This window comes from Pholcus phalangioides, unplaced genomic scaffold, assembly GCF_987345545.1.
Source record: "Pholcus phalangioides strain wild (caught in Gottingen) unplaced genomic scaffold, Ppha-v1.0 ptg000018l_1, whole genome shotgun sequence".
NCBI classification, from domain to species: Eukaryota; Metazoa; Arthropoda; class Arachnida; order Araneae; family Pholcidae; genus Pholcus; species Pholcus phalangioides.
Genome location: NW_028301611.1, coordinates 6,261,317 through 6,287,403, shown reverse-complemented (window position 1 = coordinate 6,287,403; position 26,087 = coordinate 6,261,317). Strand labels below are relative to the sequence as shown.

The 26,087-nt window shown below is 35.3% G+C and overlaps 1 protein-coding gene across 12 annotated transcripts in view; it reads right to left on the bottom strand.

Annotated features, from left to right (window-relative positions):
• The window catches only part of LOC149071627 (ubiquitin-associated protein 2-like), a 58,979-nt gene extending 38,374 nt beyond the window's left edge, over positions 1-20,605 (bottom strand). For 10 of the 12 annotated variants that reach the window (XM_089247926.1, XM_089247931.1, XM_089247929.1 and 7 more), the window contains exons 1-7: positions 20,261-20,399; positions 8,367-8,531; positions 4,942-5,022; positions 3,376-3,489; positions 2,802-3,018; positions 360-446; positions 59-211 (exon numbers count right to left, since the gene is read on the bottom strand). In XM_089247926.1, the coding sequence (XP_089104052.1) occupies positions 59-211; positions 360-446; positions 2,802-3,018; positions 3,376-3,489; positions 4,942-5,022; positions 8,367-8,492 (778 nt within the window). In that variant the 5' untranslated portion in view covers positions 8,493-8,531; positions 20,261-20,399. Of the gene's footprint in view, positions 1-58; positions 212-359; positions 447-2,801; positions 3,019-3,375; positions 3,490-4,941; positions 5,023-8,366; positions 8,532-19,873; positions 19,892-20,260; positions 20,400-20,549 lie in introns of those variants that run through there. The other 2 variants (XM_089247927.1, XM_089247928.1) reach the window with 2 other exon arrangements.
• Positions 20,606-26,087: the final 5,482 nt, after the last annotated feature.

Sequence of the window (26,087 nt, the reverse complement as noted above, 5' to 3'; positions counted from 1 at the left end):
CACATTCTGCTTTGGGATTTACATGTGAGAAAACTTATGCCCATTAAATTCAACATACCAACAGTCATAGAGTTATCCCCAGTGCTTCCTGCTACTTCTTTTTCTGCAGTACTGTTGGTCCAAGTATCAATGGATTCTGGGAAACCATCATTATTTTGCAACCCTCTGTTCTGGAACATTCTACTTCGTCCACCTCGACCTCTACCACGACCTAACAGTAAAGCAAATATAAATGTACTTATGCTTGATTTAAACTTGATTTGCATTTTTAAAAAGTTAAGAAACAAAGTTGATTCCTGACAACTTGAAACACGTAAAAATTTCCCCCTCACAAGACAGAAGTTTGATGTTAATCTTACGTGGACCACGAGGACGACCATCAGAATTTCTGTCTCTTCTTCCATCTTGCAGATTTCTCTCATTCTTCTCATTTTCTTTGTTCCGCCCTGTAATAAGAAGACACAAGATCTCTATGTTTGCTCAAAGGTTTATATAAGGAAAAGAACAATTTTAAGTATCAATAATGTTTCTAAATATATTTGACCATGTCAGTTACAAGATCCTTTTTAAAACATTACAAAAGTCTATATTTGAACTCTATCCAAGTTTTAACTGACAGAATAACGCCCAGATGGAAAGAAAAATCAGAGTTGTTCAAATGGTAACAAGATTAAAAATAACCAACAATACCACATTCTGATTCCTCAAAATTCTAAAAAGGGAAAGTTTTACATTTATACTCAACCCATACTGATATTGTACATATATGCTCAACTTATGACCCTCCAAGTCATCTTATGTGACCAGCTACCTCAACTTCATTTTATTGAAATCAACTAAGTTGCACATGAACAGATCACAAAAGTGACCAGATGTGCACTTCCACATCAACTTGAGTAGCCTGCGGCTAATTCTCAGATCTTCAAAATGATCCATTACACATTTACATATCACTTGCGTAAAGCATAGTGTAGTTCCAAAGCAATTAATTCTGCAGTGTATTTTCAGTTCACTCAGTAAACCCGCAGCACATTTTCTATGAAGGTTGTTTAAGATAAGTAACCTTCGGTATTGTTCTAGATCATTTAATGCCCCACAACATATTTACAAATCATCTGAATGACTGGTGCCACAGCCTTACAGCACTTGAGCAGCCACAGCACATTTCCAGATCATTTGAATCACCTGCAGAGTATTTAAAGATCACTTCCTATGGCACAGGTTCCAGATCACTTGAGCAGCCTACAGCACATGTGCAGGTCACCTAAATAACTGCGGCACATTTCCAGATCAATGAAATCAATGAAGCTGCCCCCAGCACATTCCCAGATCACCCAAGCGAACTACTACTTCACAGTGCATGCACTTCTTACACATTCTTCTATGGAATTTCCAACGAATTGGCACATGCCGGAATGTGTGGCCCTAGTTTATACACTACTCAAGCATGCAGCACAGTTTCAGATCACTTAATTGGTTTGTGATGCATTTCCGAACTTTCGTTGAGGGAAAATACTCATTCAAATTTTAGGTTATTTTTTTAAATAGTTATTTCTTACAGATAAAAAAAGAAATATCCCTCTTAAAAAAAATACCCTTAAAATTTTGGAGAAAAAAGAAATTACTCTTCAAAATTATATTTCAGATAACATTGGTACTGGTGACTTAATAAGCTATAGTAAATTTGGGGAAAAACTTTCCCAAATTACTACTGCTAGTACAAAATGAATATGATAAAAGGAGTATCCCCTCTCCTGGAATTTTTATCAATCAGAATATGGTATAGTGTATATTCATTATTTTTAATCTCTACTATTTGAACTCTCTACTATTTTTTTTACCCATTTGGAAGTCCTACTATCAATTAAAACTTTATTGCATTTGAATCCATGTTTGTTAGAAGCGAGTCGACTATCTCCATCGCTCCTGAAGCATTATCATTCTATTAAATATTGTTAGCAATGCAAAACTATAGGCCTATACAATAAAATGTGAACTTTTGAAAAATTAAAAATGCTAGTGTGAAATAAGTTAATGCTTGAATCACAAGGAATTCACCAGGCTAAAGGCTGAAACACACTACACTGGCATCATGTGATTTCATGTCATGTCAGAGACTTGAAGGGGGCTCTTCAAGAGCCGAGAAGGGAGAGGGGTCTTGGGGTGCCATTCTCTCCTTGTGGGTAGGGCTCGAAGAGAGCTGAAGATAGGGGAGCTTTGGGTGCAGGGCAGAGGGCACCCCCACCTCATCCCGTTCAATGGGCCAGGGCTGGCCCATCGCCAGAGGTGAACTATAAAGGGGGCCCATAGTCCCTCTGTCATCAACAACGAACCATAAAGAGGGCTAATGTGGGCCTCCGTTGCCAATGGCGAACTATAAAGAGGGCTACTGTATGCCCCCCCCCCCATTGAGGAGCGGGATGAGGTGGGGGTGCCCTGCACCCAAAGCCCCCATCTTTGGCTCTGCCTACAAGAGGGAGAGAGTGGTCTTTGGTGTCCTCTCTTGAGAGCACTCCAAGACCCCTCACACCTCTTGAAGAGCCCCACACTGATTCATGAGAATTCTGTGTCTCAGAATTTACGTCAGTGTAGTGTGCTTTGCCCTTGAAGTATAGTTACTGTGTGATAAATCCTGCAAACTCGAAAAAAAAAAGCACCAATGGCCATCCAGAAAACCAAATAATACCTCTACTTCATGGATCAATGTTTCATTCAAAGAATTTTTGGATTTTTTGTTTTTAATAAACAGATTTTCATGGAAGTGTATTTTTAAAAGTAAAATGAATAAATTTTTAACTTACAATTCCTGCCGTTACTTCCCCCACGGTTCAGTCTAGGAGGCCCTCTGTACCTGTGGCTTTCTCTAGGTTTCTGTTCTCGTTTGCGGGTCGTGTTCTCAACTGGTTCCTTTTCTTCTTTTTCGTTCGGTGCAGAATCATGTCCATTGACTTCAGCTGAAGCTTTCTGTTGGGCAGGCTGACGATTCTTCTTCTTCTTACAGGATGTTTCCCATTTTCCCTACAAAAAATTTAATTGATGATGTCTGCTTTTAATGCAGTATGTAAAATGAGAGCGATAAAGACTTGAGCCCATTTTAAGCTAAAATGATGAGTTCTACAAAAATGTAATTCCAACAAAAGTAAATAGTTAAAGCCCACAAATAAATTAAAATTAATCAAACTAGTTCAATTTTCTAAAGGTTACAAAATAAAAGATTTTTTTAAATATAAAGATGTTACATATTGTCTACAGAGTAATATGATAAGTTTAAAATAACACAGATGTACTCAATTACAAGCCTTGCCATCTATTTACTTAAAGACTTAAAGGCCAGTCGTAGACCAGGCTCTGTCCCTGCGCCATCTATTTACTCACCTCATCTTCATTACCACCATCAATGAGCATATTGACTGCTCTGTTGGTATCATTGTCACAATCATGAAGAGCAACCATAGCCTGGTCATATGTTTTACCAGTAACACGAATTATCTACATAAAAGAAAAAAAAATTGAACAGAAAAATATAAACATAGCGCACCATAATTCAACATAAGACAGAACATAATTCTCATTGAAATTACTTGACAATAAAAATTTTCATACAGGGAAAAATTTAGAAAAATACGAGAATATTGTGCATGATTTAAGAAAAAAAAAACAGTTTTAACACAATTTTTCAAAATTTTTTTATCACTTTCTCTCTCATTAGAGAGAAATTGAGATTCAAATTTTTGGATACTGCACAGTTGCAAGGGAGACAAATTTTTTTTCCTACACAATTCAAAGTACTGAATATACTCGTGTATAAGCAAAGTTTTCTTTTTTTTTGTAAAAAAAAAAAATCTTCGTTATATTCGGAGGGGAAGTCGACTTGCACAAATGGGTCAGTTAATGAAAAACATTTCAATCCGAGTTTCATTAACACCCATTTTTTTTTTTTTAAACGTGATCAGCACGTATTCCCAAGAGATCGTTACGATCTGTTCAGGGAATTTGTCAGTGTTAGTAGACATCCATGCCCGACCCGGGATTCGAACCCAGACCTGCACAGTCAGAAGCTAGCTCCCTAACCACAGGACTGCCGCCATTCCCACAGCAACTGTGCACTAATTCTGGCCCACAAAGTAGGTTACAAATGGCCCTCGAAAACAGGGATATCTTTGCAGCATCATGGGGGCCACAGGCCAAGCAATACACCCAGATTCTTCCTAGTTCGATACAAATCATACAAATACCACAACAGGCAAATTGCCCAATGAGAAGGCTGGAAAGTTATGCCCAAATGGTGATGTAATTGCTATGCAAGGTGCCTTGTGCATCATGAGGCCCACGCACAGTGCTCAGGTGAGTTTATGCACTAATATAGCAACCTGTGAAAGGTATTTTTAAAAAAAACGAAGTATAAATTCACGCAACGCGATAAGTAAGCTACACCAATTTGTTGTATGTGAACTGAGCATCATGCATATCCAGCCAGCAGACTGAAATATTGTACACCTAGGCTGTGGTCATCGATACAATAGAACAATTTATGTCTCGTAAAGTGTTAGCCATAAAAATGAAGAAAAATATATAAATACACCAGTATTCAATTTTCTACTGATTCAGTGGTCCTCATGTTGAAGGATCAGCTTACACACTGTAATATTTTAATAGTATAAAACATTATAGCAAAGTGCAAAGGGTTGGGGAAGGGAACGTTTCAGCAATTACAATATTATGTATGCTGTTCTACCACAGCATACGCCTTTTGTAACAAATGCATTGAGAGTTTGATTTTGAATTAATAAAAATGTATTCTTCCTTTGGTTACTGAAATTAATGGTGTACTAGCAATATAATATAGTGTTCATTTTCACATGTGTTTGGATCAAAAAAAAAAAAAAAGACAAAATCTAACAGTTCACTAAAATAAAATGACTAAATATACTCATATCTTACTTCATCGATCTTGCTTTTGATATCAGGATCATCTAGCTTTGCATGGATGATCTGAGCTATCCTCATTTGTTCAGCTGTGGGCTGCAATTAATTGAAGAAAAATTCAATTATTTAATGATACCTGCACATATATTTCAGTCACACAAATTCCATAATCTTTTGAATAATCATCAAAGAAAGGCGCATTCAAATTTCAACAAAGGAAAAAAAATAGCATTCGATCTATCAAAAAAAGTAGATACAGTAAAACTAGTCTTTAATGGAACCTGTATTAAGCGCAGAAGTGCCAACTTTTGGAATCCAGAAAACCGGAGATTCTCCCGAAGGGGGTTACCCCCCCCCCCCCAGTCACTCTCACACTCGATCAAAAATCATTTTTTCGAAATAAATTTTCGAATTTTTTTAACCAATGAAGTTATATCCCCCCCCCCCCAAGCAGAATATAATTCCATGTCAGTCTTTCCATGCAGAATAGAGAAATCATATCTACACTTACTGTTCATAAAACATAAGTTTCCTTTCGTGGATGCTATCAGTGATTTATAATATTGGGTATATGAACTCTTAAAAGCTTTATATTTAGCTTCATATAGCTCTTAAAGTTTTATATTTTCTTTCTGAAGACATATTTAATCGGAGATAACAATTAAAAAACTTCAAAATACAAAGCTTCTGACGAAAAAACTTGTGTTTAAACCGCACGGCTGTTAATGGAATACAATAACGATTATACAGGAATTTCGGCAACCACGGTCATGCCCTGATAAATGATTGCTGGTCAACACTATGTAAACAAAGTCTCGTCTTTGCCAGCTGCTTAAATGCGGTCACCAAAACTCTTTTACGTCTGCTCGATGGAAATGACCACGACTGTCCTCTATGGGTGTTTTCCATAATGACGACGGCAGTCATTGACGTCACGACAACGTGAAAGCTCATGCAAAATCTAATTTTCTGCAAAAATCCGGAGAGCGGGAGGAAGGATGAAAAATCTGGAGTTTCTCCCGCCTAAATCCGGAATGTTGGCAGGTCTGTAAGCAAAAATCTGTCAATGGAAAAAAAATTTGGTCCCAGGATTTCAATGCCAAAATACATTTAAAAACCTGTATTAAACAGAACCTGTCTCACACAGAAACGGAAAGGAAAATTTTACCCTCTTAATAGAAAATTTCACAAAATCATGGCTGTTTCACGACCAATAGATCAAAGGGTCATGCAAAATGTTAAAGTGCTTTACGAAAAAAAAAAATTTTGTTTGCCAATGTGGATTCTTCATCATCCACCCCCCTACATTAACCAAAACCGTTTCTGTGCTTGATGATGTGATACTAATAAGCCATATGTAGTAAAGCAGTTGCTTCCTGAAACTAACTTTTTTTAAAAGCCTGCTTTTCCAATAATCTTTCGGCCATGCAAGTGTTGGATTTCCAAATGGTATGCAACACTTACAAAATTGCATACAACCTGCTTTCCTTGATCACAGTGTTGAGGATTACATATAGACGACAAGGTTCATAATAACTGAACCCCACACAACATATATTGGCGCACTTATTTAAAATTTTAAAGAAAGTTAAAAATAGAATGAACATGAGATGAATGTCACCATTTCAGAAGAAAAACAGTGTAATGTGAAGTCTTATATATATAGATGCTGTCAAAACCTTGAAAGAACTGCAGTACTTTGCTTTACGTCAAAATGACTTGAACATGTTTAGTATGATTTCCGAAGCAAAACTGTTCACTGAAAGCAGGTCCATCTTAAGAGCATCATGGGCCCCCGGGCCAAGTGATTTTTCTGAGTCCCCACCTGGTTAATTCTAGAAAATTTCAACTAGATCTAATTTTTGTGGGGGTCCCTCTTCTCTTGAGGCCCGGGTGGGCCCATGTGTTAAGACGGCACTGACTGAAAGTCGGGCAGCAAAGAGTGTGAACTGTATACAGAAAACTCAAATTGACTACTACTACTTTTTATCATTCAAATGAGAGGTGGGCTCAGTAGATAAAGAACATTTTTCTTATTGACTGATAAAATTTTTTTTTTGTTTTATTTACAGTATGTAATGTACTGCATATACTGTAATGTTAAAGTAAATATGTATGAATTTTTATAATATACTATCACATCAAGTGTTAAATATTTAGTAATTATAAAAAAAATATGCATCATTTCATTTATTTTTTAATTATTTACTTTCAATTATTTTTAATTTATTTCAATTATACATGAGATCATTACATGATTTCACATATAATGCCATTTCAAGCTTTATTCCTTTGCAATTCCATTAAAGACAGATTTTATTGTATTATGATCATATTCACTTGAATCATAAAATATAGATATAACTATGATAATAACTATATAACTATAACAAACATAGATATAACTATGTTTTTCTGTGTTCCTTAGATTAAGTATTATTTGCCAATGCCATTTTAATCAATTTTAATAGATGAAAGAAAAGTACCCACAGTTATGAAATTTATTACTATCAGCACAGAGGTCTTGTAATCATTTATCTGAGGAATTTGATGAGTTGGTATATGCCAGGAATCTTCTTTTGGAGATGCGAAGCAGGATGTTACCGGTCCATCAATGACAATGTACCGCAGGTAGTGTGTTTTGTATTTTCATACATATCTCAAACTTAATTGTGTGCGTCTCTTTTTAGGGTGTGTACATGCGCACCCTATTTTTTGAGAACCGCTATAACAATATTTTTCTATATTTCGCTTGAAATACCCTTCAACATATCTTTAAGCACATCACATATTTTAGTTCTTCCCAGGATGTCTTATAATTCTGGTATTCTGCATCACCTAATCACTGAAAGTGTTGAAGTTCTCAGTATCACTACTTTTTTGTGTGATACACCAGTGTATTGCAATAAGCCTTTTTACTGAGACAATACATCTAACTGAATTTTGTTTATAGACTAATCAATTGAAATTTTTGGAGGCGAATAAATACTCATCAAAAGCACATTTTTTTGGTTCTACTAACAACGCCGATTCAGAAAAAATACCAACAGATGCATAAATTTCATGGCAACTGATGATAACGTTGCCACTCAATATAAAGATTATACCTCTGCAACAATATTTTTTGGTTATATCTTGGTGTCTGCAGAATATCGTTATATCGATGGTTTACTGTATGGCACTTACTGCTGGTCTGCCTGCTTTAGCTGGAGAAACCTTTTAAAAAAGGGGGTTTACTCAAATTTACATCCCGAAACTGGAAAACCACAGGAAAACAACTTAAGCCCATCACCCCCCCCCCTCCTCCACAGCGCAGAATAACCACACCCTTGCTTTCATGATGCATTCACAAAATTATCATATGGTTTTCCATCAAACATGATCTGTCTGGTTATGGGTGTAAATTCAACTTTTTTAGAATAATGTTTTGAGTCATTTACCTGCACTTTTGAAACAATCCCATCCGTTCCTTTTCCTCCATCTGATATCCGAGCTGTTTGTGATGTCTGGGTCTTCGCTGTTCGATCTTTAGCTTTCCCAGCTTTCTGTGCACTGCTAGTGCTCATGATATACAGTATATACAAACAGGTATTTACAAAATTCAGCTAGAAAGAGAAAAAAAAAAAGAAAATACATCAGAAAAACCTAAGACACTAATAGATAGAATAAATAAACGTGAAAAAACTCCAGGTTAATAGATGAAATGGTCAAGATGCATTTTTTTGATTTCATTAATAATTGCTCCAATTGTGAAAGCTCACTTAGGACCAGGGTTGGCAGGTTTTTGACGGTTTAAACTGTCACGTCAAAAACCTCAAATATTGTTTTTCAATATAAAAATTTGCATTGTAAGTGCGCACGTTAATTGCACGCAATGTTTAAACTGACTATGTTATACAAAGAATACATATTTAATATGATTCTAAAATAATTTTCTACTCTACAGAATTATTTTGGACAAAATATGTTTTTTTTTTCTTATAAAATATACAATTTAAATAAAGCATAGCATAAACATTGAAAGGAAAACTATGGAATGATTTGACATTCTTTAATTCAAGATTATTATTGACGTTCCAAAATTTCTTCAACTGCTTATATATGTGCTATGATATAAAACCATCTGCTGAACTCTTTTTACAACAAACTAGCTTACCCGTCGCGTGGAAGAAAGAAAATGAAGGAAAGGGAAAAAAAAAACTATGCCAGAAACCTTCGCGGCAGTGTACTCAAAAACTTCATGGCAATCTGATGAATGGTGTAGTAATGCATAAAGAACAAACAGACATACATTCGGTTTTATATATATAGTGTGTATATATTGATTGTGTATATATTGATTATAATTTTTGTTAATTGCATTTTTAATTGGGTTGCTATATTTTTTTTGGAAATATATGACATCCATATTTTTATGGGCATCTTTTTCTCAGCCATCTCGTTGGCCGTTGTGGCATTGTATTTGTGTGTTTAAAAAAGTTTATTACATCATATATGTAATGTTGATTTATGTTATTAAATTATCTGGATAATCACTGAGATACTCTTATTGTGCATAACATTGAAATATATCTAGCGATCAAAATACTAAATTGTAGAACTAAAATGTCATTTACTTTGGCAATGCTAGCTTGTACATGATGCTTAACAAACTCCTGTAACTTATCCTTAGTCAAACTTAGTTATTCTTACTTCTGCACTATGATATGGTATATTTACTAGCATTTATAATGCAATGGTTTTCTAATTGAAGCTGTATTTGATTTTAAATGTGCAAAACAAATGCTTTGGGTATCAAGTCCTGTCGGCTCTGCTTTGGTTGAAAATACTCTTTAAAACTCTGTGAATTTATACACTCTGAGCTCTAGGAAATTTTTAGATGAAAATAAATGAGTTTAATTAATGTATTAACAGATTATTCTGTGAGAATTTTTACATGGAATAAAATTTTGGGCAGATCAGAAAATTTAAAATACAAAAATAGATTCTCAGTAATTATAATTCTGAATATAAAACCCTTTATTCTACATAAAAGGAAGTTTTTTATTTAGCATATCTATCGCATTAAGAAACTATTTGACAACATTGGCAATTAGTTTTTTTTACTGTTTTAATACTGATTTATAGCTTCTGAAGTCTACAACCTAACTCTATGATGCTCTATCATACATATTTTGTATAAGCAGCTCTATTCCACTTACCAAATTGAACACGGGTAATCAGTAGCTTAGATGAAATGAACCACAAAACTATATTTTATATGTTCTAGACTCTTATGTTGAAAAATTCAAAATTGCAAATTATAAGTAATATTTTGTTTTAATTATTGTAATAAATTAGTGTTTAAAAATAAAACATTGTAATACACAAAAAAGTAAGTTTTTCATCATGTTATATACCTGTTGTGTTCAAAACATTATCAAAAAGCATTCATTTAGGCTTTCAACAGTTTAAAGCAATTTTTGATAGTTTAAACCAGTTTTTGACAGTTTAAACAAGTTTTTGACACTTGTCATGTCAAAAACCCAACCCTACTTAGGACTTTTCAGAATACTTCAGGAAAAGCACAGTAATTCTTCCGTTTTTAACGGAGAATAAGCACATCCATGCAAATCCTATTTTTCTGTAATGAATGATATTAAAAATAAAAACCGATCACAACTTAAAGATGGAAAGAAAAGTATGGGGCAGTTGCTTTTATGCATAAATAATTTACTCTGTTTTTCCAATGTATGAAGCAGTCAACACTTAGCATTTATTGCTAACAAACTTGGGACAAAGAAGGTTTACCCTGTTGTTCCCTAAAGCAGAATGTGCCGAAATCTGAGTCGTATGCTGCAGAACAATTTGGAAGAATTTTAACAAAAAGCTTTTTTTTTGCATGAGAAAATGCTCTAAATGAATATCTACCGCAGAACATTTCCAGTTATCTGACGGATCATTGCATAATAACGCAAAATGCTCGGCTTTGAGGGCTTGTTTTAAATTGAAAAAAAAAAGCATTTCCACTATTCAAAAGTAAATAAGTAAATACACATTTATTTTGTGAATTAATTTCTTAGTTTTATAACTTTTTAAATGCAAATTTGATAGTTAAAAGAGAACATTTGTAAATATATTGAGGCATTAACATTCAGCCTAAAAACTATATAGGTTTACGTTATGTGAATCCATTGGAGGAAAGAATAGGGCATCCTCAACTGAATTAGTTTAAATTAGCTCATTACAGGATTGGCAAGTTTTTGCCATATTTTTTTTCCAGCGGCAAAAATTTAACTTTTACTTCCATAAAGCAAGTTCTGAGAATCTTGACTTATTTAACATAGGTGAAATACTTAACTTTTTTTTTTAACCTCTGGAATCCGTTTTTTTCCCTTCCATTAGGCAAAACGGTCGGAGATAAAAATGTTTTTTAAGAACTTCATGGTTCTTTATTAACAACTTGTACAAGTTCTTAATAAAGAACCTCTTTTTTTAATGAAACCCAACAACATGAATTGGTACGAGTTGTACCACAGAAGTGAGTGTAGAAAGTTTCTTTTCATTTCGTTAATTTAGATGAGGGTCAGTGAAGTTAGTACCAGTGAAGTTGCATATCAAAGTATCAGACAGGTAATATGTAAATAGATCACCATCATTAACTAAGCTCGCGGTATTTTAATTTTCAACCTTTGTAAAGACTGTTGCAAATTTATTTTCTTTTTGCCATCCCCTTAAATTGAAAGCAAACATTACAATAGGTATTTTTTAACCTTAGATGATGTAAGAACTATTGGTACAGATGCAGTATAATCCAGATCACTAAGGAGGCCATAAGTTGCCAAGGTTAGCATAATGGTGCTAGGTTGCAGAGTCTGGATACTCAAGTAGACTTATGTCCTGATCGGTTTATTATTTCAAAGAGTCCGGGCTTTATATTTATATACTGAGATTATTTAGTTATACCATCTACATATATAAAATTGATTTTATGTGTGTGTCTGTCTGTGTATGTTCTCTATACAAATCTACAATTTTAGATCGATTGTCGCCAAATTTTGCATATATACCAAATGGGACCCGACTTGAACGATAGGCTACTTTAAAAATTTCGTCAGAGCAGGGCAAAAACTGTCGGGCAACAATGGTTTTTGGGCCTCAACAATCACTTTCCGAACGTTTACTGTGGTTCCCTAGCAATGTGTTTAAGACGTGTATATGCCTTTACAATGGTTTGTCACTTCAACGCTGTCAGTATATGTATAATATTTATGCCTTTATAATGGTTTGCCACATTTTCAATTCTCCCAGTAATGAATGGCGTCATAATAATCATCAGCATCGCTTTGAGGGTCAGGAAAAGGGTGATCCTCATAAAAATCACTGTTAAAATTGCAGATTTTACTGTAGAAATGCGGAAATTTAGTGGGGTTTTCCACCACAGAAAATTAAATACGAAGTGATTAGCCGGACCTACTTTTGAGTTGGATATTCATGCAATAACACTGATTTCAACTTTTCATTTATATTAAAAATTTATGTTTTAATATTCATTTGCATAAATGGATATAGTTTAGGATGTTTTAAAATTAATTATGGGCCCATAAAGTGCATCGAAGAAATTTTACAGCTTTAACTAAGCATTTTTGGAAGCGGAAAAACATGCAGATGGATAACTTGAAGTTCAAGAGGGGGGGGGGGGGGAAATCAAACTACCTGGCGCCCTTTAAAAAAATATTCATTTTTACGTTTCTTTAACGCCCAGATAGAAAACCTGGGAGGATCGTGAAAATACCAAGTTTTTTGTGTTCGAAGTGGACTCGTCCAAATTTCGGCCACTTTCCCTTTCCCCACGAGTTTCTATTCATGCCACCCTTTGCATTGACGTTCACCCCTTCATTTCAATCGATTTTCGGGAGATAATTTGTCTACTGAAAACATCCCTTTCCTCACAGTATTATCTCTTTGTAAAATGCATTGAGTACCCTTAGTTCATTCTCAAGGAACATTCTAGTACATCAGCTTTTAAAATCCCACTGATAGGGCGTTGCAGTTGTCTTTCCCGTTCCCCCCTCTGACAAGAGCTTTCATCATCTTCCCCGTTGGTGACAAAAGCCCACCAAAACATACCCATACCCCCTAGCTGGGCCGACTTGAGGCGGTTATGGGCATTAACCTACTCTGCCGACTTCGGGCGATCTGGGCATTATAGAGTTAAATCTAGATTTGTTTATTTCACGAGTCGCACAGGAAGTAGCCATATTGGTTAACTTAGACACAGTTTGTATGTCCCTCAAAGAAAGAGGGAGATATCATGTGATCCAAAAAGCCTCATTGAAGAAAACCCGGGCAACGCAGGGTAATATAGCTAGTTATTTATAATATTAATGTTGGTTTCTGCTTTTGTTTTCTATGCCTGTGATTTTTTTTCTGGCGTCCGCAGTCAGTTACGACCGTGGCGACTTTTTGACAGGCTGTTGAACCTGTTTGTTGCCGGAAAAAATAAGTTGCCAAGGGGATCTGGACTGCATCTGTTACGAACTATTTCCAAGGATTATAAAAAGAGATGGGGCAAAATGTGGAAAATTTGGCCATATGCAAGTGTGAGGTGACAAAACTATTACAGCCAAGATGAAAGCATGTAAAAGCGCACAAGAAGGGCAACTGAGAATGAAAATCAACAGGTTTTTTTTCTTTGGAATGTAGAGCATTTTTCCATTATTGTTAAGGGTTTACTCATAATAGTAATTTCCATTATTGTTTTTAAAACTGTGGCGTCACCGCCTACAAGATACCCCCAGAGCAGCCGTCAAAGCATAGGGGTTGTTGATTGATATGTCCGTGCTCGAAGTGCTTTCAAGTGATTATTCCATTTCTGTGTCTAAAATATATATTGTGTAAATAAAGTATGTCCTTTCATGTAGAATAAAATGTATGTCTTTCTTGGATTCTCCACGAAACCGGCAATACGCCAAAAAACTATGTCTAAACAGTTTCGCTCGAAATACACACCACTTACGCAAAAAGATCCCACAATTGATACTATTATTATTATTATCAATCAAAATTGTAGTTCTAATGATTGATAATCATAACATCCATTGTTTATGGTTTAAAATTTTCTTTCCATTTTTTTTATTGCCATAGGTGCCATTTCACAGACTTGAAAAATTTGTAGTTTATCCTGTGATGACACATTCCGCATCAAAGAAAACCTGTCGAACAAATAAGAGGAAAAAAAATGGGAACTTTTTTGAAATTGCAACGCGTGACCATATACAAATCCTGTTTATCCGGGATGCATTTTTCACTGTCCCGATTCTTTATAGCAATAATTTCCCACTTTGCTTGCTTTAAACATCATAATTGGTGACAATTACCAATTTTTCTTACTTGAAATCCTGATTCCCCCATATTTTTCCTGAGAAAACGGGGGTCCAGCCTGAAATTACGAGGACTGGAAAAGTATTTTCTTTAGGGATTTTCCATTCAAACAAAGCTCAATTTGAGGATTTTCAGGGATTTTTCTATGAAGATATGGAAAATCTGAAGAATTAGATTTCCGACCGGAAATCTAATTAATCTTATTAAATCGATGATTTTAATAAGGCTGAAAAATCGGAAGCATTGGTACCTATGTTGTGCATTAAATGGTTCACTTCCAATTATAAATTGAGTTTAAATTTTTATCACTTCAATGCTAATATAGGGTGATTAAGAATCAGACTTCAAAGTAACTTGAAATTGACCATTAAAAATTTTTTTTCATATAAAATGTAGACACTCCCCTTCTATATTCACATATAACTTATTCTATTCAGTTGCGTTTTTAATTTTTAAGAAATACACTATTTTTAAATCGGGTGATTTTTTGCTAAGTCACCCTGTAAAACCCTGTCCTTTTTTGCAAGGACATTGCACATTCATGATTCTGGCATGATGAAGCCGATATATTGATTATTGTAGAAGTAGAATTTGATAAAATTATCAAACGATATGTATAATGGTACAACACATGGTAATTAGTTCAGCTGAATAATGGCATTCTTTAGTTTTGACATTTTTAAATAAAAACGAATTTCTCATTCATAAGTTTTTGTTTTGGATAATCTTTCGTGACCCCCCCTACTAGTTCATTGACGTGACCCACGGTTTGCGCACCACTGCTCTAAATCATGATTTCCTTGCAGAATTCCCTGCTTACCTCCACTATCAGTCCCTTCTCTTTTACCATCTCACTCCGCTTTACTATTTACTTATTCAATGCTGTTTGCCCGAGGCCTATACAAGAGAATGCGGAAGTTATGTATGATGAAAATAGCAAATGATGACACAGGAAAATTCGGAAATAGTATTACAATCTACAATACTTGGTGGTAGGTTGTTCCAGTCTGTAATAGTTCTTGGGAAGAAGCTAAATTTGTGACAATCTGAAGAAGCAAAGATGGGCTGTAATTTTTGGAAATGGTTGTCTAGCAGAAAAATATGAGGGTTTAATTAGAATGTTGGAAGCGTCGATATTAAAAACCCATGGAGGATTTTGAAAAGTTAAACGAAAGATAAGTCTAAGAGAGGAACACGGTTGGATATTAAGTTGGCGCTTGAGCTCCGATATGGAGACAGACGAAGACCAACAGTTAAAGATGAAGCGAGTGAACTTATTTTGGATAGATTCTAATTCTTTGGATAGATTTTAATATGTCTATGTTGGTTTGGGTATGGGGGTCCCGGGCTTTACAGGCTAGAAGATAGCAGGGATGATATATATCTGGTAGCACAAGTGACGAACATGAAGGGTAGAGTTCTTCAGGTTACGACGAAGGAAAAAGAGTTTTTGGGGACATTTATTAAAAATATAATCAAGATGAAGATTCTAGCGGAGATCAGAAACGATTATAATGCCCAGGTACATATAATGGGAAACCTCAGAGATCAAAGAATTGTTTATTGAGTAAGGAAATATATATATATATATATATTGTGGGAAATTCTTTTATAGATAACTTTTATAAAAATTGTTTTTGAAGAGTTGAGGGACAATTCCTAGGTTGAGCACCATTCGAAAATAATGTTAAGGTTGTGTTGGAGAGATTCTTGGTCGGAAAAATTGAACACCGTGTTGTAAATGACAATCATCAGCGAAGAGTCTGATATCGCAGTTTATGGAGTCAGGTAGATCATTTATATAAATTAGAAATAGTAATGGAGAGAGAACCGAACCCTGGGGTGTGCCAGACTTGACAAGAAATGGGGAGTTCTGGCCCTTGAATGAGACAAACTGGCTGCGGTAAATGAGGAAGGTTTCCACTCTTTTAAGCAGTTGAACATTTAGACCACAGTCTCCCAAACTTTTCGTTCCACCGCCCCCCTTCATCAGAAATTTTTTCCTCTCATCGCCCCCAACTCAAGTAAACCCATAGGATCCTATGTTAAATCATTAGGTTCTATCGCCCCCGTGAACCATTCCATTGCCCACCAGGGGGAGATATTGCCCACTTTGGGAAACACTGATTTAGACCAAGGTTTAAAGTTTTAGAAGAAGTTCATTATAATAACCAAACAAAAATGAGAAACTGACTAAACAGCTTACACAAAAAAATTCACGGGTGCCAAACACAACCTTTCCAAGCAATGGCACTTACCACATTGGCTCAGGAGGAATGGCTTTAAGGTTACCTAGCGGGAGAACCGAGTACTACGGATACTACACTTACTGTAAGGCGATTCCAGTTATTTTTCGGCACCTCCTCATAATAAATCACCCGACAATGAGACTGATACGATGCATTCACATGTAGCGGGATTCATATTCATTTTTGCTAAAGGATTTTCCTGACTTCCCGGTCAAATTTTCCAAAAATTACAGGTAATTTTTTAATCAACAATTTAATATTAATTGTAATTAATAAAAAACATAAAATTAATTGTATTATCATAAAAACATAATTATAGATTATAATTATATTTTTCAAGCTTTTCAAATACACCCAATGGAAAAATGGAACACGATTAAGGAATGCAAGATTTCTCTTCTCTGCGATATCAATGTCTGAAAACATTGCCTTAAGAATTTCTCCCAATGTCTTCGAATTGATATAGAATGTGTGAGACAACTAATCTCGATGCTTGCAAGATTTAAGCCATCACCGCTGTTTTCTTTGTGACATAATTAAAGATGTAGCTGGTTTCGCTGCAGCATCACAACATTCTTATCAGCCAACTGATAAGAAGAGTTTGGGTTAAAACTAGAGTGTGGGTTTTTTACAAAACTCCTTGGATTTCACATGCTTGACAGGACTCTGAAGAGCTCGTCTGTCCATGTTGCTCAAATTGAACGTTTTACTGCAAAGCCAACAACGTTTCATACATCCTTACCTGCTTCACTCCATTCAGCCCACTGAAGATTCCGGTTTTATCCTATTTCCCCATTCTGGATTAAAACATTTTCTTACCATTCATTGTTTTCAAATTAAAAAAAAAAACCCTCGTGTAAATCATAATATAAACGAGCTTCATCTGGTGTTGCGCTCTGAAGTCAAGTTACAGAATTTTTGCAACTGAGCTATATCCGAAAAATACATTTTAACACATGGCTTTCTACCATGTGCATTTATGATAAGTTTTAGGAAACACTTTGTACACAATTATGACAAGGTCACAGCAATATGTTCTATATCCATGCGGACTAACAAAATCCTCATTTCTCCTCAACAGTTCCTACAGTTTTTGTGTTCCGTTTACAATGTTATCAGATCGCAATTTACGCTCAAGGTTTCCTTTTTTTCAAAAAAATATTTTTTTTTTGTTTTTGCTTTCAATCAAATGGCAGTTGATGATTTACCAGCTCACCATGCAAAAATTTCAATGTAGATAGACTCAGTGTAACATTACCAGATTCGGAAACAGAAAAAAGAGGATGCCTGCGCATGCACAATTAATAACATCACTCTCCCCTGTTTTCACAACTGGCGCCACTATAGCTGACAATAAAAAACACTGCTACAATAATTTTTCCAACAAAAACGGGAACCGTGAAAAAGAGTGAAGAAAGAACAAATAACAATTTGTCTCCCTTCGCTTCTAATTGTTCTTAGTCTGGTCAGTTTTATTGCTCTACCCTCAGGTTTGTTCCCCTCCTTTCTGGAACATTTCTTATTATGCCAGAGATAATTTGTACAAGGGGATTTTACCAACCACGGGAACCCAAATTGAATGTTTTTTGTATTCTATTCTCATATCTGAATGGAAGAGGTATCGCATCCTCCCTTCCCCCTCCCACTTAAGTTACAACAAAATACGCTGGTGAGTAAACAATCGCGTTCTCAAAATGAATGTTGTGGTTTTCTTCTTCCAGAGCTATTTTTTGGACTGTTTCATATTATACAAGCGCAAACTGTCCATGGTTGCAATAGCATCTGCCCTGCTTGGAGGCAGGCAAGTTGAGTTATTGTATTGCGGGAATTTAGACGATTGGTCAAAGCGTATAACCATGTTTGTGGGGGGAAACCTCACACACACACAGAACAAGTGTCTCTGTCAAGCGTTGTCTCTGTTCAAGACGACGCTTGAAGTTACATCGAAAATAGGAAGTCTGGTAACCCTAACTTACGATGATGTCTCAAATGTGTAATTTTCACACTAAAACATAGAAGCAGCTGTGCATTATGGCAAGTGCTTCATTTTTAATGGTATATTTGAGGGGGTGAAAGGCAGGGTTTAAGCTACGGTCGCATTTTTCGCAAAATGTGAAAGAAAATCGTAGAATGCAAAAGAAGTAGTAGCCACTTTCGCCAAAAAAAACGTACAGGAGGTACGAAACGAGTAGACATCCAACCATTAATCATTACATTAGCATTGTAGCATTTTGCTAAAGCTTTTCCCCATTTTCGCTTTTTTGTGAAAGGAATTTTTTATTCAGCTTAAACCCTGGTGAAGGGTCATGTCACGATGGGATTCCTGCATGAAGTGGCGGATCAGTACGCGAAGCATTCGCACAGGCTCTCAAAGCGAACGGTCATCAAAAAATAAAAGCAAAATTACAAGTGCTAATTATAATATAGATGCAATAATTGTTTATTCTCAATAAGTACTGCAAGCCTATGCACATAAACTAAGCCCAGGACTTAAATCAAACCTGTCATACATCAAATAAATGTCCAGTGACACGTCTTAAAAAGATCCGGCAAGAAGCCAGATGTCACTAACTCTTCCGCTGCATATCGAAAATACATTCGCCTCCATATACGCAGGGCCGGTTCTGGTCATTTTTCAAGTGTAAGTGAATATTTCGGTGATACAAAAAAAAAACGGCAGCATGGTTCGCACGATCCAAGATCCAGCCTTTAAAAAACATAAGCAGGATCTGTTGTATGGAGAACAAAATTAGTTTTATACTTTTCACATGTTTGTCAGAAAACAAAAAATAAGCACGAAACAGTCATATACCGATTATTGGGAATTCGCCCATTCTACCACTTAGGGCAATGTTTACCAGAGTGAATGATGGTAACGCATTACAGGCCATGGATATAACATATGAAGGCTTAGCGAGAATTTATTAAGAAAGGGGGTTGATGAGCAATGTGATGTTTGAGGGAAAATTTAAACTTAACATTCAAAAGTTTATGCGAAAATTCCTCAAGACCCAATCAGACACCAGCGATTTTTTTTTTTTTAATTCAAGAAAACTGGTCATTCCTAGCCCGTCTCCAACATCAAAGCACAAGTGAAATTCAAAGCGATTCTCTAAGAAAAGAGCGGCTCTAACAAGAACTAATAGGAACAAGTCAAGCTTGATAAAGGCTCCAATTTCAAACTCATAGCATTTCGAAATAGCCTATCTCTAATTACCATTGAACTAAAATTAACATAATTAAGTAACTAAAATTAATTATTCACACACACATACACACAATGGACAAATCACAATCAACAATAAATCGTACTCAATGAACGCTACATCACTCACGTTATACACTACAAACGCCAACTGAAACTCAAACCTCACAATATATTCACAACAACGACAAATATACTTTCAGTATTACTCAATATATTCACAACATTATCGATAATCTCAACACACAATAAGAAAAAAACACGCGTTTCGACACCATTATTGGGACATTTGGCGCCTTAACATCATCATCACGCACACACACACACTAGTAAATAATGTCGGACTTCTTAATCAGGATGAGGCGCTACGTTTAAAGGCGAACAGCGAGCGGGTCGGGGGAGGAAATTAAACTCAATTTATTAATTCGGATTAATATTAGCAATTAACAGACCCGCTCGTTAATATGAATTAATAAATCGCCGACGCTAGGTACTAAAAATAGTTTGGTGAACATACGCTGTCGTCTGTATCTTCTTTTAGGCCTAGCTCAGAGGCGACTTTCTCAACACAAAGGCCTCCTCTCGCACAACCCTTTATATTATTATTTTATTTAATGCCAAGCATCCACTTGAGGGGGGGAGGAGGGCGAATTACTCGAGCTGCACTAGATGCGCAAACAACTCCGCGATTTCAAAAAAATAAAATAGGTAATTATTCATTTATTTTTAAATTTCATTGGCCTTTTTATTATTATTATTATTATTAAATATGTGTTTGGCGGTCGTAATAATAAATATATATTTACCTCGTAAATATACTACAACCAAAAAAAAAAACCACTCTTTTTTTTTCTTTTCCCCCTTTTCAACTACATCACGTGACTGCTGATGATTGCGCCGCCATTGGAAATGAGAGAATAGAAATTATAATTTTTGAAATTATTATGATTATTAATACAGGAAAAATTATGTCTAACGGATTTTAATTATGTTTTCGTTTGTAATTATGTGTCTTAAATTCGTTTTGATATTGCAAGATCACGACTTCGTTTTTGGATCGGAAGACGCATGGTTCCAATTCCGCGAATCAAATTTTGTGTTGTATATTACAGAGCTATGAAAACCAATAAAAACTGAAAATTGATTCGTCTATGAAGCGTTAGATGGGAAATCTTTTATGGTTTTTAAAAAAAAAAAGATGCATTTATGTCTATGACCATATCTTCCTCCTTACAAATTCTTCATGAATTCAATAGTCTGCCCATATTTCCTTGAAAAAAAATACTTGAAGTTGAGATTCCAAATACGGGACATAGCGGATTGTCACCATGAATGATACCAAAAGTAAGCAAAGTTGCCAACTATCGTGTAAATCAGTGGTTCCCAACCTGGGGCCATATGGCCCCCTTGCGGTCCTGAGCTATTCTAGGGGGGCCACGGGAGAAAATCAGAAGAAATGTGATCCACGACAGGTGGTGAAGGGAGTCATAGAGAGCTGTGAAGAAAAAAGCTTTAAAAGGTAAACATGGTTGAAAAATAATACTTTCAGAATCCATCAGATCCGTCCATAGAACCAGGGGCATATTAACCCTTGGGTCTATGTGGGCATGACCCGGGTCTTCATGTCCATAATGGAGGGAGGGGACTGCACTATATGAGATCAGGTACTATGATTTTCATATGTAAGCTGTTACTTGCAGCTAAGTATGGAGGGCCGCCAGAGCAACGGTTGATGTGTTGGGAGGGTCGATTTATTCCGCATGTTCGTTGGATCGTCCCGTATTTTACACAGACTGTTTTTTACAATATAATTTTACTTCTGGGAGAGATGATAATCCATCATTTGAATAAATGCCTAGCCAGGATTCCAGAGATTGGTCTGATTTATTAAAATTTTATTCATTATAAAAAAATAGAAAGTATTTCACTCTTGGATGAGGGTAGAGGGGACCCTGGATAGGGGACAGGGGGCCACGAGAAAAAAATGTGATCCATGGGGGCCATGAGGTTAAAAAAGGTTAAGAAACACTGGTCTAAATCACTGAATCAGGGTGTGCTCAACCTCTACAACAGGCATCTTCAACGCGGAGGTGGAAACCTGTGGACACCTACAGGCTTCCGCCTCCGGCTTGAAGATGCCAACTTGATCTTTTCGTGGGGGAATCTTGATTTTTGGGGATGCTCAGACCGGTTCAATGTAAATATCGTGGGTGCTCAAGCACCCCATTGTACCCCGGCTCCAACGCCACTGCTTCAACCCGTTGGAACCGGCTAGCACCACGGTGCTCCCTTCAAGCACCCATAGCGCTCAATGCTCGTGTCCGTTTTCGTGCTCGCAAGCAATTGATTAACGTTCCACTGAAACACCTTGTACAAACCGCATTCGACTGAAATCATCCTGATTTCATGCATTCGTATACCAAACTTGACACGTGAGGGTGCTCTTCTTTTGATAGGGCAGTGCTCGCAACCAGGGCCATCTTAAGAGCGTCATGTGACCCCGGGCCAAGTGGTTTTTATGAGGCCCTACCTGATAATTTCTACAAAATTTCAATGGCATCTCATTTTTGTGAGGCCCCTCTTCTCGTGAGAGCCCACTGGGCCCATGCGTTAAGACGGCACTGCTCGCAACTAGGAAAAGGTTGAAGACCTCCGCTCTAGAAGGTGATGGCTCCACGCATGGCCCGCGGGCCACTTTTGGTCCTCGGAGCTATTTATTGCGTTTCGCCGATCATTTTAAGAAAATTTTTGAAAACATTGAAAAACGGTTAATTCTATAATTAATGAAGGAAATAATTCATGAATTGATGAAAGAAATAATTTCGGAATTGCCGGAAGAAATTATTGTAAATAAATGAAAGAAATTATTCTAGAATAAAGAATGAAAGAAATAATTTTGGACCAAATTGATGAAAATTCCAATTAATGGAAGTTATCATTCAGAATTGATGAAAACTCCAATTAAAGAAAGTTATCATTCTGAATTGATGAAAACTCCAACTAATGGAAGTTATCATTCAGAATTGATGAAAACTCCAACTAATGAAAGTTATCATTCAGAATTGATGAAAACTCCAATATTAATGAAAGTTACCATTCAGAATTGATGAAAACTCCAATATTAATGAAAGTTATCATTCAGAATTGATGAAAACTCCAATATTAATGAAAGTTATGATTCAGAATTGATGAAAACTCCAATATTAATGAAAGTTATGATTCAGAATTGATGAAAACTCCAATATTAATGAAAGTTATGATTCAGAATTGATGAAAACTCCAACTAATGAAAGTTATCATTCAGAATTGATGAAAACTCCAATTAAAGAAAGTTATCATTCTGAATTGATGAAAACTCCAACTAATGGAAGTTATCATTCAGAATTGATGAAAACTCCAACTAATGAAAGTTATCATTCAGAATTGATGAAAACTCCAATATTAATGAAAGTTACCATTCAGAATTGATGAAAACTCCAATATTAATGAAAGTTATCATTCAGAATTGATGAAAACTCCAATATTAATGAAAGTTATGATTCAGAATTGATGAAAACTCCAATATTAATGAAAGTTATGATTCAGAATTGATGAAAACTCCAATATTAATGAAAGTTATGATTCAGAATTGATGAAAACTCCAATATTAATGAAAGTTATGATTCAGAATTGATGAAAACTCCAACTAATGAAAGTTATCATTCAGAATTGATGAAAACTCCAATTAATGGAAGTTATCATTCAGAATTGATGAAAACTCCAATATTAATGAAAGTTATCATTCAGAATTGATGAAAACTCCAATATTAATGAAAGTTATGATTCAGAATTGATGAAAACTCCAACTAATGAAAGTTATCATTCAGAATTGATGAAAACTCCAATTAATGTAAGTTATCATTCAGAATTGATGAAAACTCCAATATTAATGAAAGTTATGATTCAGAATTGATGAAAACTCCAACTAATGAAAGTTATCATTCAGAATTGATGAAAACTCCAATATTAATGAAAGTTATGATTCAGAATTGATGAAAACTCCAACTAATGAAAGTTATCATTCAGAATTGATGAAAACTCAGAATATCTGAAAGAAATAAATTTAGAATTTTTTGAAACAAATAATTTCAGAGTTAATAAAAAAAAATAACATTAATCAATAAAATAAATAATTTCGTAGTTTTGGATAGAAATTATGTACGTCACAAGCAAATGAAAGAACAATTGCATAATTATTGAAATAAATTACTTCAAGATATATTGAGAAGGAAATCAAGGAAAAAATTTTCAGAACTACTCATTTTAATAATTGCAGAATCATTTGAAGCGATTTCAGATTAAAATTAATTAGAATTAATTAATTTAATCTGTAACTAATCAAAAACATTTTCCGAATTTGTTAAAAAAAAAACATTTCAGGACTAATCAAAATAAAAGAGATATTTTCAGAATAAATAAAAGTCTTAAATTATATTTGTTCTTGTTTAACTCGGGGCCCCTATTGGCCCCTTCCATTAAGATGTCACTAAATTACATGAGTTGGTAGCCCGTGGGTTTCATGCTTCATGGGAAGTTTTAATATGCCTCCTCGCCGTGTATGAAAGGTAGAAGACCCCTCACTGAAAAATCGCCAATGGCCGGAAATAAAGAAAGCGGGTAAAAATGAATTCTGCAAATACGTTTGAAAAAAAAAAAAAGACAAATATATTCGTAATTATAAATAAACGTCAAATTACGTCGACAAATGTATGACATTTTTACGTCGAACTGTATATGACCCGATATCGTTCGACGTCGGATTCTCTATGTCGAACTATACATGTAAATGTATGCCATTCTTACGAAGAACGATATCGGTAAACGACGTCGAACGGTATCGAAATCTCTACGTCGTTCTGTATCGATGTGCTACTAGGGAATATTATTTATGGATTGTGGAGATAATAATTGTAATTCAACGATTTCAGTAAAAATTAAATAAAAATTCAAGTTTGATTCATTGAAAATGAGTAATTGTTACCGCAGGGAGTTCCCCCACCTCTCGATGAGTATAACAAACAAGCCTGCCGTTCGGAATCGGACCTACAATAAACAGCCTATTAATAAATATTTTGTCTCATTTCACAGGTGTCCATATTAGTTTGTCCAACCCCTGTACATTATATCTCTTGATTGAGACAGAGCCTCTGGCCATGGCATCTGGTTGGGAGGAGGAGATTTTTCAAAAAAGAAGTCGGGATGGCATATGAAACATAAAAAATGCATATATACATAAAAAATAATTACGAGAAAGTACGAGGATGCCCAATACCTCCTAGATAGCTTAGTAGTATCTAGGAGGTATTGAGATGTCCCGGGAAATACGGAAGTATGGTCACTCGAACTGAATTTAACCCTTAATAATGCGTAGCCTTTGCTCAACGACTTTTGCAGAAAAGGTGAAGACATTTTCTTTCCATTTTATATTTTGTGCGGCATGGGCGGCTGTCATTTGGCTAATTTGTTAAAATGATTTGTATGCATTTTTTTTTGTATTGAAGTAATTTCAGTTAGTAACCCGATTAGATTCGAAGTTGGTAACCCGATTTCTTTTTCCTCACTGTAGTTTGAGTCATAAAGGAGGTAAGTATATACTTGGAGAATGTAATATTAAAATTCAAATACATCGACTACTTTATGGGTGATTTTTGAGGCCATATACGGCCACTTTAAGGCCCTGTATAACTAGTACAATTTGAGACAGGTTTTTTTTAAGGCAACTGACTACTATTACTAAACCAGACATGCACCTCGTCCATATTCCTCTGCGGAACTTCTAACGAATTGGTACATGTTGAAATGTATGTGTACGTATAGTGACCCTTCCGTGAAGTTTGTTTCTGTGCAATGTCTGATATGTGTAGTGCTGACATCTGCGATCAATTTTTTTAACTATGAGTTTTTTTCTCAACTCATAGTGATCGAAGTGTAAAGAAACTGACTACGTGCGGGGCACATTTTTTGAAAACACTGTGATTTTCACAAAACAAATGGGGTTTGAATTAAAATATTGTACGAAATAAGGAAATCAGTGAAATTTCTGAAATATCTCTAAAACTCTCTGAGATATCCTAAATTATGTCCTCAAAATTCACTTATTTTCATTACTTACGCATTGTACACTGAAAACTACACAATTTATTTGAATAATTTGATACTGTATGGTTCTATGGCTGTTATCTGTGCAATGAACTAAAAGTTTTAGGATAAATAAAATGTTCTCTGAGATATAGCAGTTTTTCGTGAAACAATACGTGAATTTTAACAAACAGCTGTAAAATATTGAATTTTGAACATATGGCCAA